Raw genomic sequence first — 16,817 nt, 5'->3', positions numbered from 1 at the left:
CAACACTGGACTCCGACGGAATGTCGTCTAGGGGGCCCTTTGATATAAGGGTGATAGGGGTGGGAATTCTCATTCATGAACGACTAAAAAAGGAGACTCCGATACAATTGCCTTAGGGTTATTTAAAAGTTATTTAATGTCGACTATTTCGAATTTTTGACAGTGGCATAAAAAATCAAATCATATAGATCAAACTAATAAAATACCTTTATTTTAATGAATTCATTCTTAAATTTATCAAATAATAGCCCCAACTCTAAAAAAATATTTTTTTTTCTAAATTCAATGACGATTTTTATTAATCTCAAATCTAATTTTTGAAAATGCTCATTTAGAAATTTTTACTTCCCTTTTGTTCCAAAGAATGTTCTAGAAGCTTCCGTCCACCCTCTCCCTACCTCTCGGAGAAAAGGGAAAAGAATCAATCCCCCTCGCCCCTTGTTCAGAGCACCTCCCATTTAATTCCACTCCTCCCCTTATATGCAAGTTAGGTTTAGATTCTTCCATTTATTTTTACCCCTCCCCTTTTTATAAGTCAAGAGGCGCGGTCAACACAAAGTGTTTAATAATTAAAGCAAAATTTTAATTATGTAGCAAATAATTAAAAATTTTATTTTTCATGTCATAAAATAGCATATTATTTATAAAAATGTATAAGAAGGTTTTATGAAAGACGTTTTAAGAAAATAAAGTCACTAATTTGCTTAATATCTACATTGACTTTATGTTTGACAAAGTTATTCTCATGGTTTTATTTCTGCCTTTAGTAGTTTTAAAAATGTGGAAAAAAGAATAATAAACAATTTTAAGATTCATTAAGTTTTTCTTTCAAGCGAGAAGTATTTTCATTTTAAATCTTCAGCCGTTTTGTAGGAACACCCTGTTCAGTACGCGCGCGCAACCCAATGGTTTTCTAGGTGAATGTGAGCGGTCAACCTCTCTCAGTTGTGATAAGATCGTTGCTCCGTGACTACAAGAGGTAAGCCAGACTTGACATATTTTATTTGAAGAAAAACAATTTTGCTTATTAATGTAAATATTATATCTGAAAGTTACTTTTTAGTTGGGACTAAGTTTAGTTTTGGATCATGGAAAGAAAACGAAGTAGAGGGCTTCGTCGTGTTTTCACAGTACAATCTGATAAGTTATTTTAGGTTAGGTTAGGTAAATGTTAATAATTGCCATAAAGGGTTAGAAAATTGGCTTTGCATGGTTAGAGCTTTCAGCAGGGGCTAGAATTTGGAGAAAAGTTACTGTGAAAATACGACGACACCTGCTACTTCGCTACATTTGGTTTCAAATTAAAAAAAAGACCTTTTTGCCTCATATTAAAAGAATTTACATTTTTTGTACTATTAAAACGTATAGTTATTAAACATTATTTATTTATTTATCTACCAATTAAAAAGACAAATAAAAACTTTCTTTAAAAAAATCTATGGTGATATAGATATGAAAATATAAAAAACAGTGATCTAAAGGGATAAGACAGTGGCCGATGAATTGATGTTCATCCCCAATGGTGATTCACAAAATTACCCCTTCTGTAAATTAAAAATAGTGTTTGAAACGTTTGAACACTCAGCTGAAGGAAACATCCAATAAAAATTCATTTAAAGTACCCAAAGTTGTTAAGCCAACAAATGAGAAAATACTATTACAAAACTTTGGGGACTAGTGCAATAAACAGCCCACTGTCCCCACTCTCTCTAGATATAAATAAAAAAAATGAGAAAATGATATTACAAAACTTTGGGGACTAGTGTAATAAACAGCCCACTGTCCCCACTCTCTCTGGATATAAATAAAAAAAGATTTTGTTTTATAAGAAGATTAGTTGTTGTTTATCTTATTCTCTTAATAAACATAAGGAAAAAGTAAGATTATAATGTACTAATGTACTTCGCCCCTAGCCTCTAGGGGCTTTTTCCCCAAGAGGTAATTAAAAAAAAATTAAGTACCTCTGGTAATTTTTTTTCCAGGGGCGATTTATCTTGGGAGGGTGGTGGTACCCTCACCCAAAATATTTATAAACATTCCCGGGACATATGAGAAGATATCCTGTTGAGGAGAACCCGATCGGTTCAGCGGTTAGCGAGATCCTTCGATACAAACCGGTTCTCATCCATACGAAAAAACTATGTCTAACATCGTATTATATCCAGTTTTCTACGAATATAAAAATGTACGATCATAAGATTAAAACAGTTTTTTTGGCCGGTGCCTTCGTCCCCTCGGGGCTGCTAAAAAACTGGTTTTAATCTTATAATTGTACTTATTTTTTATTCGCGGAAAGCTGTTTATAATACGATGCGAGAAATAACTAGTCTTAATGTCTGTGCTGTAACAAATAAGCTGATAGTTAAATATTAATTTAGGAGCCATGATGGAAAAGCTACTGTTATATTGTACACTGTGTTTCTTCTTAGAACCAGCAGTTTCTAGACAGGTAATCACGATAAACAACTTTACCCCTTTTACCTGTAGACCTAGTTATGCTAAGGAACTGTATGGCTAAAGAATACTTCCACAAAGTTTTTTTTGCGCTTTTACAAGAGCCGCGAACAAACTGTTAATTGTAGAGTTTTAAAATTTACTGATTATGTGTAGTCATTTTTAAGTAGCGAGGATACTCTTTAATTTGAAGTGTTCGTTTTAAGCCGCTTTTATTTTTCAAAACTGATTTTCTCGGCTCCTGTAAAAAATATAAGGTTAAAACTTCTTGTCAACATTCCCATCAATATGGAGCATAATTAAGAATAGAACATCAATAGCAGTCGGACTGCTTTTAAGTAGCTTTTTAGCCGCTTTTACTTTTAACAACAGATTTTCTCGGCTCCAAAACGGCTGAAACTTCTTGCCAATATTCCCTTTTTTATGCTCCATAATTAGGTGTGAGAAATCTATGGCAGTCTGACTACTTTTAAGCAGCTTTTTAGCTGCTTTTCTTTTAAAAACTTTCAGTAATAAACCTAATTTTTTAAGGTTTCGTGATTTTAAGTTTTTGCATATTTATTTGCATATATCTCTCTTTCTTTTCTTTGTTATAATAACAGTTAATCTGCTCTATAACTCACTTTTGTACGTTTGTCCATTTCATAATAGATTTTGTGCTTCGCTACTTATGAATGTTGTCATCCTTGTTTTTACATACAACTTATTTGGAATAAAAATGATGCTAAACCTGCGTACCTACAAGAAATGACGTCATACTGGCTTACCAATGGCCAATTAAAATAAATACTGGCCAGCCACTGGTAATTTAATCTGTGTATCGGCCTATCTTTGGTCGTTTGTATTGTATGATGTCTTTTTTATAGGCACTAAAAAAAGCTTCTAAATCTACATGAATACACATTAGGATATTTTTTATAATAATAATGATAAAAGAAATAAGTATTTTTTTCATTAAAAATAATATATTGACGTATAATGTATCATACAAAGACTATTATATCCATAAGTAGCGCAGCTTTATAGTTAAATAATTTTTGTTAAGTATAATAGATGTGATATAGAGTATTTCTTTATTGCAAACTAGCAGCTTCGCCCCTAGCCTCTAGGGGCTTCACACTATGAAGTAATGGAAAGTCAACCCTCCTAAATAGAAATATTCAAAAATAGTCATTCTTTGCTTAATTACTCTGTGGTAAAATTAAACCCAGGTTGTGCGCTCTATGCACAAAAATTTCAATTCGGAAAAATTAAACCCAGGTTGCTTGCTGTATACACAAAAATTTCAATTCGTAAAAATTAAACCCAGGTTGTTCGCATTTAAAATTTGTAAAAAAATATTTAAAATTTATTTTTTGGGGGAGGGGGGTTCATGGGGGCTTCGCCCCATAGTGCAGTAGGGTTCCCCCACCCCAATTACAGGACCGGTAGGTATATTCCCTAAAGAGTAGAGCCCAATCGGTTCAGCGGTTACTGAGGTCTTAAGCTTCAGACGGACAGACATCAAGCTACTTTGTATTATAGATAGTAAATTTGATTAGAATTTAAAACTTTTAAAGCTATGTAGTGACGTACGGACGTTTCATATTTAGAGACCAGTTGCGCGACAAATAATATCATAACAAGGATGGCAACATCCATAAGTAGCGAAGAATAAAAATATGTTCAATACTCAAAAATAAAATTAAAGTTATTGGGAAAGGGGGGAGGAGGGAATCACAAAACCTTTCACATGTATTTTTAAATAATTAATACTAGCGGCTTCGCCCCAAGCCTCTTCGAATTCGCAATATTCGTTAAAAAAAATTGGGGTGTGGGATTTTTTGTTTTTTGGGGGGTTTAGGGTGTCCCACCCCCCCAAAAAATAGCATAAAACCACCACAGAACCAGTAGGTACATTCCCTGAAGAGTAGAATCCGATCGGTTCAGTGGTTACCGAGATCTTAAGGGACAGACGGAAGGACAGACATAGTTCAACTTTGTATTATAGATTGATATTTTGTAGATGACTGACAGACGGACGGACCAAGTAAATCATAGACGCCTAGACAATCAAATTTCCTACTTAGCGTTAGTGGACGAACGGACAGACAAACAAAAAGAATTATAGAGTAGCTTTGCTACTAAAAAGAGTAATATTTCTATTTTCTCAGATAATTGGGCGTTTTCACGTGATAAATAATAATTATATTTCATTAGAGGAGTATTTCTGTGTATTTATGATGATTTCTGTGTATGTGTGTGTGTGTGATTTCTGTGTGTGTGTGTATTAATGATTTCTGTGTTTGTGAGTATATTAATAATTTCTGTGTTTGTGTGTGTATATGATTCCTGTATGTATATATGATTTGTGTGTGTGTGTGTGTGTGTGTATGATTTCTGTGTGTTTGTGTGTGTGTGTATGATTTATGTGTGTTTGTGTGTGTGTATGATTTCTGTGTGTGTGCAAGGGATGAAAAAATTTATCAGTAATTGGAGATAAAAATAAAAAAACTGAATCTAGCCGCCTATCTATGTATCTACTTAAAATCATAAGCGTTTTGGGGTGTCAACGACCCCCTTAATATTGAAATTTAGTATACGCCTTCCCCTTTTTAACAGCTTTTCAATGTACAACCCCCCCCTCCCCCCACCCCGCTTCTGTAAAATTCTGGGCACGACATTGCTTAAAATTTACTTATACAATTTATTGCTTTTTCCACTAATATGTTGTCGTATATCCTTTTTTAACACACATTGTTCAATCCCTGTAGCTCTGGAAAATACGGGGGAATGGAAAAATGAAGATTAACCTCTTTGTTTCCTATCTGTAATTGAATTTACACCAATATTTATTTTCATTACATTGACCCCCCCCCCCCCCCCCCCTCCCATTAGAGAGTAGCAATATCTAGTCATAATAAGAACAATTATGCTCAAATTTACAGGGATAAGATAATGGCCGATAAATTGATGTACATCCCAAAGGAATTACCCCTTCTGTAAACCAAAATTAGTTGTTGAAACGTTTTGACACTCAAATTAATGAGCTCACCAATCATAAGTCCCCAAAGTTGGTAAGCCAACGAATAAGAAAACGTAAGAATTTGGGGACCAGACAGTTTTTTCATTACCATTACCATATGAAAAAAAAGGATAGTAATCTACATCTAGGAAAGGGGGGGGGGGAGATATTGGACTGTTTATTACACTAGTCCCTTAAGTTTTAAAATAACATTGTTTTATTTGTTGCCTTTTAATTGGCTGGTTCATTAATTCTTGTGTATCACAAATCATTATGGATGTACATAAATTTATCGGCCATTGTCTTATCCTTTCATATCCCTAAATAACATCAAACCATTCATGAGAATTAGGCTTCTTGTCAGTTAAAATTATAGTATAGCTGTACTACTAAATAAAAATACAAAATATAGATTGACCTTAATATTTAATCTTTGGTCAAACCATGTCTAAAAGAAAATGAAAAAAATATATACACTCCTCTAAGTTTAGAGAAAATAATACCTATGTACAGTACTTCCTATATATATATTTTACTCTTTAATTGGCTTTAAAAGTACAAAAAAATAGCTTAAGTGTTTGTTTATTATTTATCGCTTATCTATATTGATAAAGAATCTTAAAAAATTAATTTGATTAAGAATTTAAATTTCCAATTAACATATTTCTATTGTATATTTAGATAGTTGAATATGAGAAGTTAGTATCCACAGATGGTTCCAACCCCGCATTATCTAATTTATTCAAAACCATTGCCAAAGATGTCCCACATTTTCAACCAATTCAAAATGGCGGCCCACAGTTTAACCAAATTCAAAATGGCGCCCAGCAAATTCACTCAATCCAAAATGGCGGCCAGCAATTGCAACCAATCCAAAGTGGCGGTTCATATTTTCATTTCTTTCAAAATGGTGCCCAGCAACCTGCCGCAACCGGGAATCAAGAGATTCAAACCCAACACTCAATCAAAAAAATAACCTATGCTTTCAATAAAACTTTTGAACCTGTACAATCTGTGGTACAAAATTCTGTTACACATGCAGCAATCCAACCATTGGATCAAACAAACCAACACTTAGCACATTTACAATCCACGTTTCAGCCAATAGAATCAGCACAATCACCAGAATTTCAGCCAATAGAATCATCTCAATCAGTACACCATCCAATTGTATCATCTCAATCAATACATCAGCCAATAGTAACAGCACAATCATCTGAATTCCAGCCAATAGAATCATCAGATCCAGTTATTAAGACTAAACCTGCGACTGTTATTGGAATGATGATGATGCCTGATCCCATTGTTCATAGGTGAACCTTTTTTTTATTAAAATTGTCAAAATTATTAAAATTAGGACCGCTCTAAAAATCTTTGCACTCAAAAATAAGGAGGAAGATTAAAATATCATTGATTTTACAATCCCGGTATACCTAAATGTTATTCAAATTTGAAGGACGACACGGAATATGCATAATCAGTTTTAATAATTTCAACACTCTATTGGATTTATTATAACTTAAGTCTTACACCAGATTATCATGTACTCTAATAAAGTGAAACTTGTAGCGGGCTAAAATAAAGATCACCCCCCCCCTTTACCTCATACCCTCCCTCCTAATGGACGAAGTAACTGAATAATAAATGATAGGGGAAATAGCAACCTTAAAAGACGGAAAATTTTCCCCTGGCATAGTATCCACGTATATTCTAGATCCATTAACACACTACAGTTTGACTTATATTTCACGCAGTTTGACTTTAAAGTAGCATTCGATGATTTTCAGAAACACGTAGATTTTTGTTAGGTGGCATTCTTAGATATTTTTATGCAAATCATTGTCAATGTAAGATAATTTCACTATGAGTAAAGCGTTTTTTGCATATCCTTTTATATAAAGTAGTATAGGTTTTTTTTTGTCTAAAGCTTAAGATCTCGATAACTACTGAGTAGAAAGGTTTCTCTATTATTGGCAAGCTTAACATAGGTTCTGTGCTAGTTTTAGGCTATTTGATTTTCAAATTTAAGTCTTGGAATGCTTAAGCTACTTTTCTAACACCACTTTGCCCCTTTGAATACAGAGCCCCTAAATGATAGGAGCAAAGCCGCTAATAGAGAAAAATTGTTTTGCTAAATGCTCCTAGCTAACTTTTCTAATTATTATTTTTCTTAGATTTTTGACAGCCATGCAGGAGGCTGGAAGTGACCTGAGAAAACAGGAGCTGCAGATCCAACTTCTGGAATATGTTACTGGCGGCCAGTACACCCTACCGGACCTGGAGCAACCTGTCCAGTCCTACTGGAACTTCACAGGAATCATTGACTTTCATTTTTTAGCTTCTTTTTCTTTGTAAAAAATCAGAAAGATATAAAGTGGACCAATTTTTGTTGAAATGTAGATGTGCCCCTAGCTTCTTGGAGTACAAAAATAGCCTATATTCCATCCCAAGGATTAAATCTTTAATTAAAATGGACTAAAACCATCCCGGGACCTATGTGATGCCTCCCTTTAAAGAAGAACTTAATCAGTTATTGAAATCTTAAGCTTTAGACAAAAAATCTTAGTTCTTTATATAATAGGATATATGATTTTACAAAGATAAAGGCATCATTGTTTTTCTCAAGGTGGAATTCCTCTTTTCAATAAAAATGAAAATATTTAATTATTTTCTTTACATAATGGTTCTGAGTTTTAATAATTATTCTTCTGGAATCGTTAAGAATTTAATAATTGATTTTATGTATATCAGATGACAGTAGTTTATAATCTAATTTACAGTGTGACTCTCAATGTTTTAAGGTCTGTTGGTCTGTCTATGCCACAGTGCCTTCGAAGGTGCTTTGACTTTAGTGTCAGAACCTAAATTGGGACATAGTGCATTTCATTACCCTAGGTTTGGTAACTTCATTTCACTTTTCAATAAAATCTAAAATGCAGCGGTTTTTGAGAAAATTAGATTTGAAAATTTCAAGTTCAATTTTCACCCACTAAGAGTTACCGCATAATCATGACAAGAAAAGCAAAGATTATTTATTTAAAATTTTGAACAACTTTCCTTTATAAAGTTCTTCAGAAAACCACTCCTGAAGTGAGTTAATTAATGGCCTTTTTTATCAATTGCTTTGCTAAGGTCAGGGAAATTCAGCCTTAAATAAATCATATATAGAGAGGTTTTATGACTGACTTTATAAAAGCAAAGTTGTTCAAAATTTTAGATAAATAATCTTTGCTTTTCTTGTCATGATTATGCGGTAACTCCTAGTGGGTGAAAATTGAACTTGAAATTTTTAAATCTAGTTTTCTCAAAAACCGCTGCATTTTAGATTTTATTGAAAAGTGAAATGAAGTTACCAAACCTAGGGTAATGAAATGCACTATGTCCCAATTTAGGTTCTGACACTAAAGTCAAAGCACCTTCAAAGGCACTGTGATGCATTTAGAAAAAAAATAATACTTATTTTCCGCATCATATTATAAACAGCTTTCCGCGGATATAGAATGTACAATTATAAGATTAAAACCAGTTTTTTTAGCCCCGAGGTGCCGAATGTACGGGCAAAAAAAATGGTTTAGATCTTATGAGTGTACATTTTTATATTTATAGAAAACTGGATATAATACGATGCTAGACATAGTTTTTTCGTATGGATGAGAACCCGTTTCTATCCACCGGATTAGAATGATTACGAAAAAGTAATTTAAATAGGTACTATAACGTACAGTTTTATTGACAATTTCATATAAAATATCTCCAAATACCTAATTTTATTGTCATTTTAAGAATTCTTTAAAGTCCTAAAATACTTAATTAAGGCTTCGTTAGTTATAAACGTAGTTATTCTTGTTATTCTATGAAGTATTATTTTCTATTAAAGATTTAATTTGAGATTATTCTTTTCTTCGTATCAACACAACTTGCATCATCTATAGATCAAGAATTTTTACGCTGTTCTTGAAATTAATTGTGGAGATTCCCCCTCCCCAATTTTATTTTTTTTAACTTGTCTTCCAGCTCCTATGTGGGGGGGGGGGAGGCTGTATCCCTCTAGGGGTTAGGAAAACCTTGCTGAACATGATCAAAATTTACAAAATAATTTCGGGGTTGGGAGGGGGGGGGGGGGGCGATTTAAGCAAACTCTGCAAACAAATTAATGAATAATGCAAATGAATTTAATACTAAAAAAAGTCCTTTGATGATTTAGGTCATTTTTAAGCATTAAAATTCTGAAGAAATGTTATAATAAATTTCTTTTGATAAATATCCTTTGTTATGGCAGTTGTACTGTACAACGTACATTATGTCAGGGATCTAAAGGGATAAGACAATGGCTGATAATTTGATGTACATTCCCAATGATAACACACAAAATTACCCCTTCTCTAGATTACAATTAGTGATTAAAACTTTTTGACATTCTACTTATTGAACCAACTAATCAAATTCAATAACAGTCAACAAAGGTGTTAGGCCAACGAATTAGAAATGGTTATTACAAAACTTTGGGGACTAGTGTAATAAACAGCCCAATGTCCCCTCCCTCCCTGTCATGATCTATCATTAGAAAAGTTACATTGTAAATACAAGATAAAATCTTTCTTGTAAGTTTTAAAAACATCTGTATTTTTTTGTTTGTTTTTGGTAGCAAGTACAGATTTTATGAAAAAAATAAATAATAGTGAAATTAATCTACATCAATTCCTAACCCTCCTTAAGTGACTCGAATAAAAATATGACGTCATAAGAATGAGGGATGAGGAGATGAGAAGTGGGAAAGGAAACCCTTAAAAAGAGATGGATAATCCCTCATTTTTATGACGTCACATGGCTGATTTTTTGAGTCACTTTGTCTCCTCCCCATCCCCTTACCCCAAATATTGATTATAAGCCACAGTTAAGATTAATATAATGTCCATTGACCTGTGGCTTTTTCAAAGATTTTGTAGCGAAAAAAAATATTAAAGTCAATTTTTAAAACAGTGGAGGAGTTAGTAAACGCTCAGCTGTTGACTGCCGGCGCTACAGAACAGCTGATCCTACAGAAAATGGCGGGAAACGTACATGCCGGCTTTGTAGTCTACCCAATCACAGAGCAGGAAGAGGTGGTGGTGAGTGGTCTGCTGAAACAGGTTTTAGAGACAAGAGGCGGCCCAATGTCTATGGCAGGTGTTCTTCCTTGGGAGGTTGATATTGTTATGAGGTATAAAATATTTTGTAAAAAAATCCATTAAAATTTTGAAAACCTTTTTTTTACTAAATGCTTGAATTAATTAGGTTTCATTGTTTTATTTTATTGACTTACCTACTTAAACTTAATGTTTCTGATAATTTTTTCTTTTTCTTTGCAGTTATTTAAGTAATCAAAACCCAGGGAGTAAGGGAGGGGACAATGGGCAATTAATTAAATATAAGAGTTATCAAAGAAAGGGCATGAAATCCAGTTTAATCCAATAAATTTGTAGGAAATTATAAAGGGATTGTTAATTGAATAATAGATTTCCATAGCGTGTCATGTAATGAAATCACAACTTGTTTTTGATGAAATATATTGAGGTTTTATGGTGTGATTTTTATATTACAAGATTATTGGACCCGGCCAGCTGCTAGCAAGAATATGACTGCCCCTTTTTATTCTGTTTATTTCCCTTGCCCCCACCTCCCTTCTCCCTTCTCCCCGTCTGCTACATTCCAAACTAACACAACAACGAGTAGTTATTTCCCTTGCCCCCACTTCCCTTATCCCTTCTCCCCGTCTGCAATATTCAAAACATACACAACGAGTAGCGGCATTTCATGCGCAAGTCCCCAAACTCAGTCAGAAACTGCTAAATTCTTGCACATTCCCTTTAAGCCAGTACCCAAAGTCTGAGACTCCTAAAAATTGAATATTCGATCCATTGTCCCCTCCCTTACTCCCTGAATCAAAACAATTCTTTTTTTTTAATTAGGTTCCTAGAGGCTCAAATTCGAGCAGAATCCGATGAGAAAAAGCAGTATCTGCAGAAAGAACTACTAAACTACATGACCGGTGGCTCTCTCTCCATAGAAATAGAAACTCCGCCGGTGCCAGTCTACTGGTCCATAACCATCACCGAGCTAGAACAGCTGTTGCAGTACGTCAGCTCGAATCCGCTGCTCCAGATGACAGTTGCACAGATGATGGTGAACAAGAATGCTGGCTGGGAAGTGTACACTATTTCTCACCAGATGATCAGTCAGGTTTTAGAGCTGTACACTATTATCACTCACCAGAGTCATGTGCAAGTTAATCCTGCCGTTCCAGGTACAGAAACTGTTCATGGACCAGTTTTGACAAGTTCTGTTCAAGGTGAACCGGTTATAACCGGTTCTGAGACGCATATTACAGTTCCAGGTGAACCTGTAGTGCCGGGACTTGAACCTGTAACATCTTCACCTAACTTAGTAACATCAACTAAATTGCCTACTACATCATCAAATATCTTATCAACAGAAGCACCAGAGCCATCAGCAAATACAAATGAAGTGCCGGAGCAGACATGTATTTTCTCTAACAAGCAAGTTGAAAAAATGAAAGGTAATAAATATTTCTAATATAAATAATTTAAATTTTAAATTAAACCTATGTTAATTTTATCTGACAAACGATGGTAAAAAAGTCAGGGATCTAAAGGGATAAGACAATGGCCGATAAATAGATGTACATTCCCAATAATAACACACTGAATTACCCCATCTAAAATTGAAATTGAACCGTTTTAACACACAACTCAATAAACCATCCAATCAAAATTCAGTAAAATTCAGAATAAGAATCCGTTATTATGAAACTTTGGGGACTAGTTTAAAAAACATTGTCCCCTCTCTCTCTCTGTAAAAGAGTAATCTTATATAATTTCTGTAATTGAAAATAAAAATGACATTTCTATGTTTACAATTCAGTGAGATCCAAAAATATTTTGTAATCTAGTTATTTAAGAATACTCAATATTTCAGGGTCTTGCAGTAGCAATAGTGTAAACTCTAGCCCCCCCCCCCTCAAAATTTAAAAACTTTTTTCTTTATGGTTGGGTCGGATACTTTTTTGGCCGGATACCAGATATCCGGCTGATTTACAATGCTGGATACCCAGCAATTTGTTGCAAAACTGCATAAATACATGATACTATTTAAGGACATACTTACATTATTAGGACTTAATGGACATTGTTCCTTGTTGTAATAGGGATCAGTATTCAAAAAAATCAGATGAATCGGATAATTCTAACATACAAAAATTTGATATAAAAAAAGTAAAAAATCAACATGTTTAAAATGGACGTACGGACATTCTGGTACTGATTATAGAGCTGCTACGCTTTCTAAATAGTACCCAACTACTAAAGGAACCCTCATACAAAGTTTGAAATCAATAGGACAATTCTTACATGTCTAAATTGACGAAAAAAGCTATCCGTTCCAGCCAGACGTACGGACGGACAGACCGACCCTAATTATAGAAAATCCTAGGGAGGGGTCAAATGGCATTATAAAGATTCTTCCCAATTTCTCTGTCGAGATTTACGCAAATAAATCTTTAGAATAGGAAATTTAATTGGTTGGCAAAAAAACAAAAAGTTTTTACATTTATTTTGTAAATCATTTCTTTCTTAAAGTTTTCCTGTCAAAAACAACCCATCTATAGAGTAGAACAATGTCTGTCTGTCTGTTTGTTTGTAACGAAGGATCTCGCTAACCGCTGAACCAATCGGGTTCTTCTTAACATGGTAGCTTCTCATAGGTCCCGGGAAGGTTTATAACTATTTTAGGGGAGTGCACCACCACTCTCCCCAGAGAAATCGACAAAAATAAAAAAAAACGCCGCCCTGCGGACATTTTTTGCAGTTGGCTAAAAACATAACTAACACCATTGTTCGGAGAAAAAAAATACTTTTCGTAATTAGCAGACTTTAAAATAGATTAAAAAGAATCAATGTTACGTGTCCCTAGAGGCCTCCACGGGCGTATCCGCTAGTTATCTTATATTTTAGTTTTAAATTTTAAAAAAGCTTCAACAAATATATTTAGTCCATCGTCCATCCATAATTTTCTTATTTGTCCATGAATTTGTTTTTGGGTCATAAATAAAACCAGGGATCTAAAGAGATAAGACAATGACCGATAAATTATCCTTTACAATTACAATTAGTGGTTGAAAAGTTTGGACACTCAACTTAATGCACCAACCAATTAAAATTCAATAATAGTCTCCAAAGTTGTTGAGGTAACGAATAAGAAAAACGTTTTCATAAAAACTATGGGGACTAGTGTAATAAACAGCCTTTGTCCTCTTTCTTCCTGAAATAAAACGCAGATATTCCTTATTCTAAAATAAAACTTTTCCTTATTTTTAGGTGTGATGGAAATATTGCTAGATGAGTCCTTCGTGTCTCCAGATAATTACAAACTTCAACTCCTCATAGTTTTAGAATTCCAGGAGAGGCTGGCAAAGATTATGGGATTACCTGGAAACTTGTCCCACTTGACTCAATACTTCAACACAGTAATAAATGGCTTCTCCCCAACTTTGACAAGTACAATGCATCACTCTCAACAGGGTGGCCAAATTCATATTAATAATAACCAGGGTGGCCAACCGCAAGTTTGTAATTGTCCACAAACAACGCCTACAACAATAACTACACAACAACCTACAACGCCACAAACCACACCAAATCCTGTAACGCCATCCCCAACAACTCAAGAACCTACAACTAGACCTACAACCGAACCACCAACTCAAAAACCTGCAACACAACCAACAACTCAAAAACCTACAACTCAACAACCTACTCAAAAACCTACAACACAACCACCCACTCAAAAACCCACAACTCAACCTTCTACTCAAAAACCTACAACACAACCACCTACTCAAACACCTACAACCTTACCACCTACTCAAACACCTACAACACAACAAACAACTCAAAAACCTACAACTCAACCACCTACTCAAACACCTACAACTCAGCCACCTACTCAAAAACCTACAACTCAACCACCTACAACACAACCACCTACCCAAAAACCTACAACACAAACAACTACTCAAAAACCTACAACCAAACCACCTACTCAAACATCTACAGCACAACCACCTACTCAAAGACCTACAACGCAATCACCTACTCAAAAACCAACCACTCCTAAACCTAAAACCCAACCTCCAACTCAAAAATCCACAACTCAACCACCTACTCAAACACCTACAACCCAACCACCTACTCTAAAACCCGTAACTCAACCACCTATACAAAAACCTTCACCCACTTTTTTCCCTAGCAATCCAGCCACCCCTGGGTTCATACCAGTAACACTACCTCCCCAGCAACAGCCATCCACATTTTTCCCAGGACAGCCTCCAGCATCTTCATTTACTCCAATTACACCACCTCCTCAGCCATCAACTTTGTTTCCTGGACAACCACCGCTGTCATCATTTACTCCCGTTACATCACCTACCACTTCAAAGCCATCAACATTCTCCCCAGTTCAACCACAGCCTTCCCGTCCAGTAGTATCCCAGGGTTCAAGTGCCACAGCCACTGCTGAAGCCCACGGAGCTAACAGTGTTACAAATACAAATGCTGTCGCCGGTTCTACAAGTTCCCAATCATCTGCAAGTGCAAGTTCTGGAACGGGTGGAGTGGCATCTATCAATGTTGGATCATCTTTGGGTGCAATTTCAGCCTCGGCTGGAGGAACTGTTGGGGCTGGAACTACTTCTGGTGTCCCAGGATCATCTAGCTCGTTCTCTCAAGGAATGTCCGGTGTCATGGGTATCAACAATATTGATAGTGCCATTCAGGGAGCAGCGGGTGTTAACAATGAAGGAAACAACAATCAAGTAAATGGACAGAATGCATTTGCTAGTTCCAACAGCCAGTCAAGTGCTAGCTCCGGTGGAAATGGTGCTCAAGCCAGTGCTTCGGGCCAAGCAAATGCACATACAAATGGCAACGCTGGTCATGTAAGTGCCTCCGGTCAGACAAGCGCGCAGGTATCTGGCAACAATGCACAAGCTAGTTCATCTCATCAAGCCTCTGCACAATTAAATGGAGGAGCCACTTTAGGATCAACTATTTCAGATGGAAATCTTATTGGAGCTCAATTATCAAGTGGCAATCTTGGTCAGGGTTCTGCTGTTACAGGAGGATCTACAACCTTAACTGGGTCATTGACTGGAGGTTTAGCTGGATCAATCATAGCAAATGGAGGTGGCACTGGTTTATCAAACCAGGGATCATTCAATCTTGGATCAATTGTTTCAAATGGAGGTCTAGTTGGATCTACATTTACAACTGGTGGTCTGACAGGCTCTACATCAACAAATGGAGGTCAATTTGGATCTGTTTCAACAAATGGAGGTCTGACAGGATCTGGAGGCTTGATTGGATCTTCTACAAGTGGAGGTCTATCTGGATCTGCATTAACAGATGGAGGACTTATTGGATCGTCATCAACAAATGGAGGTGTTTTTGGATCTGGAGGTTTAGTTGGATCTTCTTCGAATGTAGGTTTAACTGGATCTACATTAACAGCTGGAGGTCTAATTGGATCGTCATCAACAAATGGAGATCAATTTGGCTCTTCTTCATCGATTGGAAATCAATTTGGATTATCAACGACAAATGGAGGTGTTATTGGATCTGGTGGTTTGATTGGATCTTCTACAAATGGAGGTTTGACTGGATCTACATTAACAGCTGGAGGTTTTATTGGTTCGCCATCAACGAATGGAGGTATAATAGGATCTGGAGGACTGATTGGATCTTCTATAAATGGAGGTGTAACTGGATCTACATCAACAGCTGGAGGTCTTATCGGATCGTCATCAACAAATGGAGGTTTGATTGGTTCTGGAGGTCTATTTGGATCATCATCAACAAATGGAGGTGTTATTGGATCTGGAGGTTTAGTTGGTGCTTCTTTATCAAATGGAGCCTCAAATAATGCCTTTGCTCAAGGATCAAATTCTGGTTTGGGATCAACTACTGGAGTAGAAAATGGACAGGCAAGTGCCACTGGTCAATCAGCTACTTTTGCAAATAATGGTCAAGCTAGTGCAGCTTCCAATAGTCAGTCAGCTGCTTCTGTAAATAACGGTCAAGCAAGCGCAGCTTCTAATTCAGCTGCTCAAGCTAGCGGCGGTCAAGCTAGCGCAGCATCCAACTCAGCTGCTCAAGCTGGCGGCGGTCAAGCAAGCGCTTCTTCTAATTCAGCGGCACAAGCAAGTGGTCAAAATGCGAATGCTCAGTCATCTTCGCAGGCAGCGGCACTTGCACGTGCGAAATTTATACTCGATAATTTTAGATTAGATTTAGATGAAATTGAATAA

The 16,817-nt window shown here is 35.7% G+C and overlaps 2 protein-coding genes across 2 annotated transcripts; both read left to right on the top strand.

The window, feature by feature from the left end:
• The first annotated feature begins 739 nt into the window (after positions 1-739).
• Positions 740-8,024, top strand: LOC145321579 (uncharacterized). The gene is made up of 4 exons (XM_080163020.1): positions 740-979; positions 2,379-2,449; positions 6,140-6,771; positions 7,633-8,024. The coding sequence occupies exons 2-4, from the start codon at positions 2,384-2,386 to the stop codon at positions 7,811-7,813; spliced, it is 879 nt and encodes a 292-aa protein (XP_080019146.1). The 5' UTR covers positions 740-979; positions 2,379-2,383; the 3' UTR covers positions 7,814-8,024.
• Positions 8,025-10,408: 2,384 nt separating this feature from the next.
• LOC145321474 (uncharacterized) lies at positions 10,409-16,817 on the top strand. The gene is made up of 3 exons (XM_080162895.1): positions 10,409-10,658; positions 11,407-12,014; positions 13,831-16,817. The coding sequence occupies exons 1-3, from the start codon at positions 10,504-10,506 to the stop codon at positions 16,815-16,817; spliced, it is 3,750 nt and encodes a 1,249-aa protein (XP_080019021.1). The 5' UTR covers positions 10,409-10,503.

This window comes from Acartia tonsa, chromosome 6, assembly GCF_053477335.1.
Source record: "Acartia tonsa isolate MP-2025a chromosome 6, ASM5347733v1, whole genome shotgun sequence".
Lineage (NCBI taxonomy): Eukaryota > Metazoa > Arthropoda > Copepoda > Calanoida > Acartiidae > Acartia > Acartia tonsa.
Note: the sequence above shows the minus strand (reverse complement) of the source record. Positions and strands in the feature narration are given on the sequence as shown.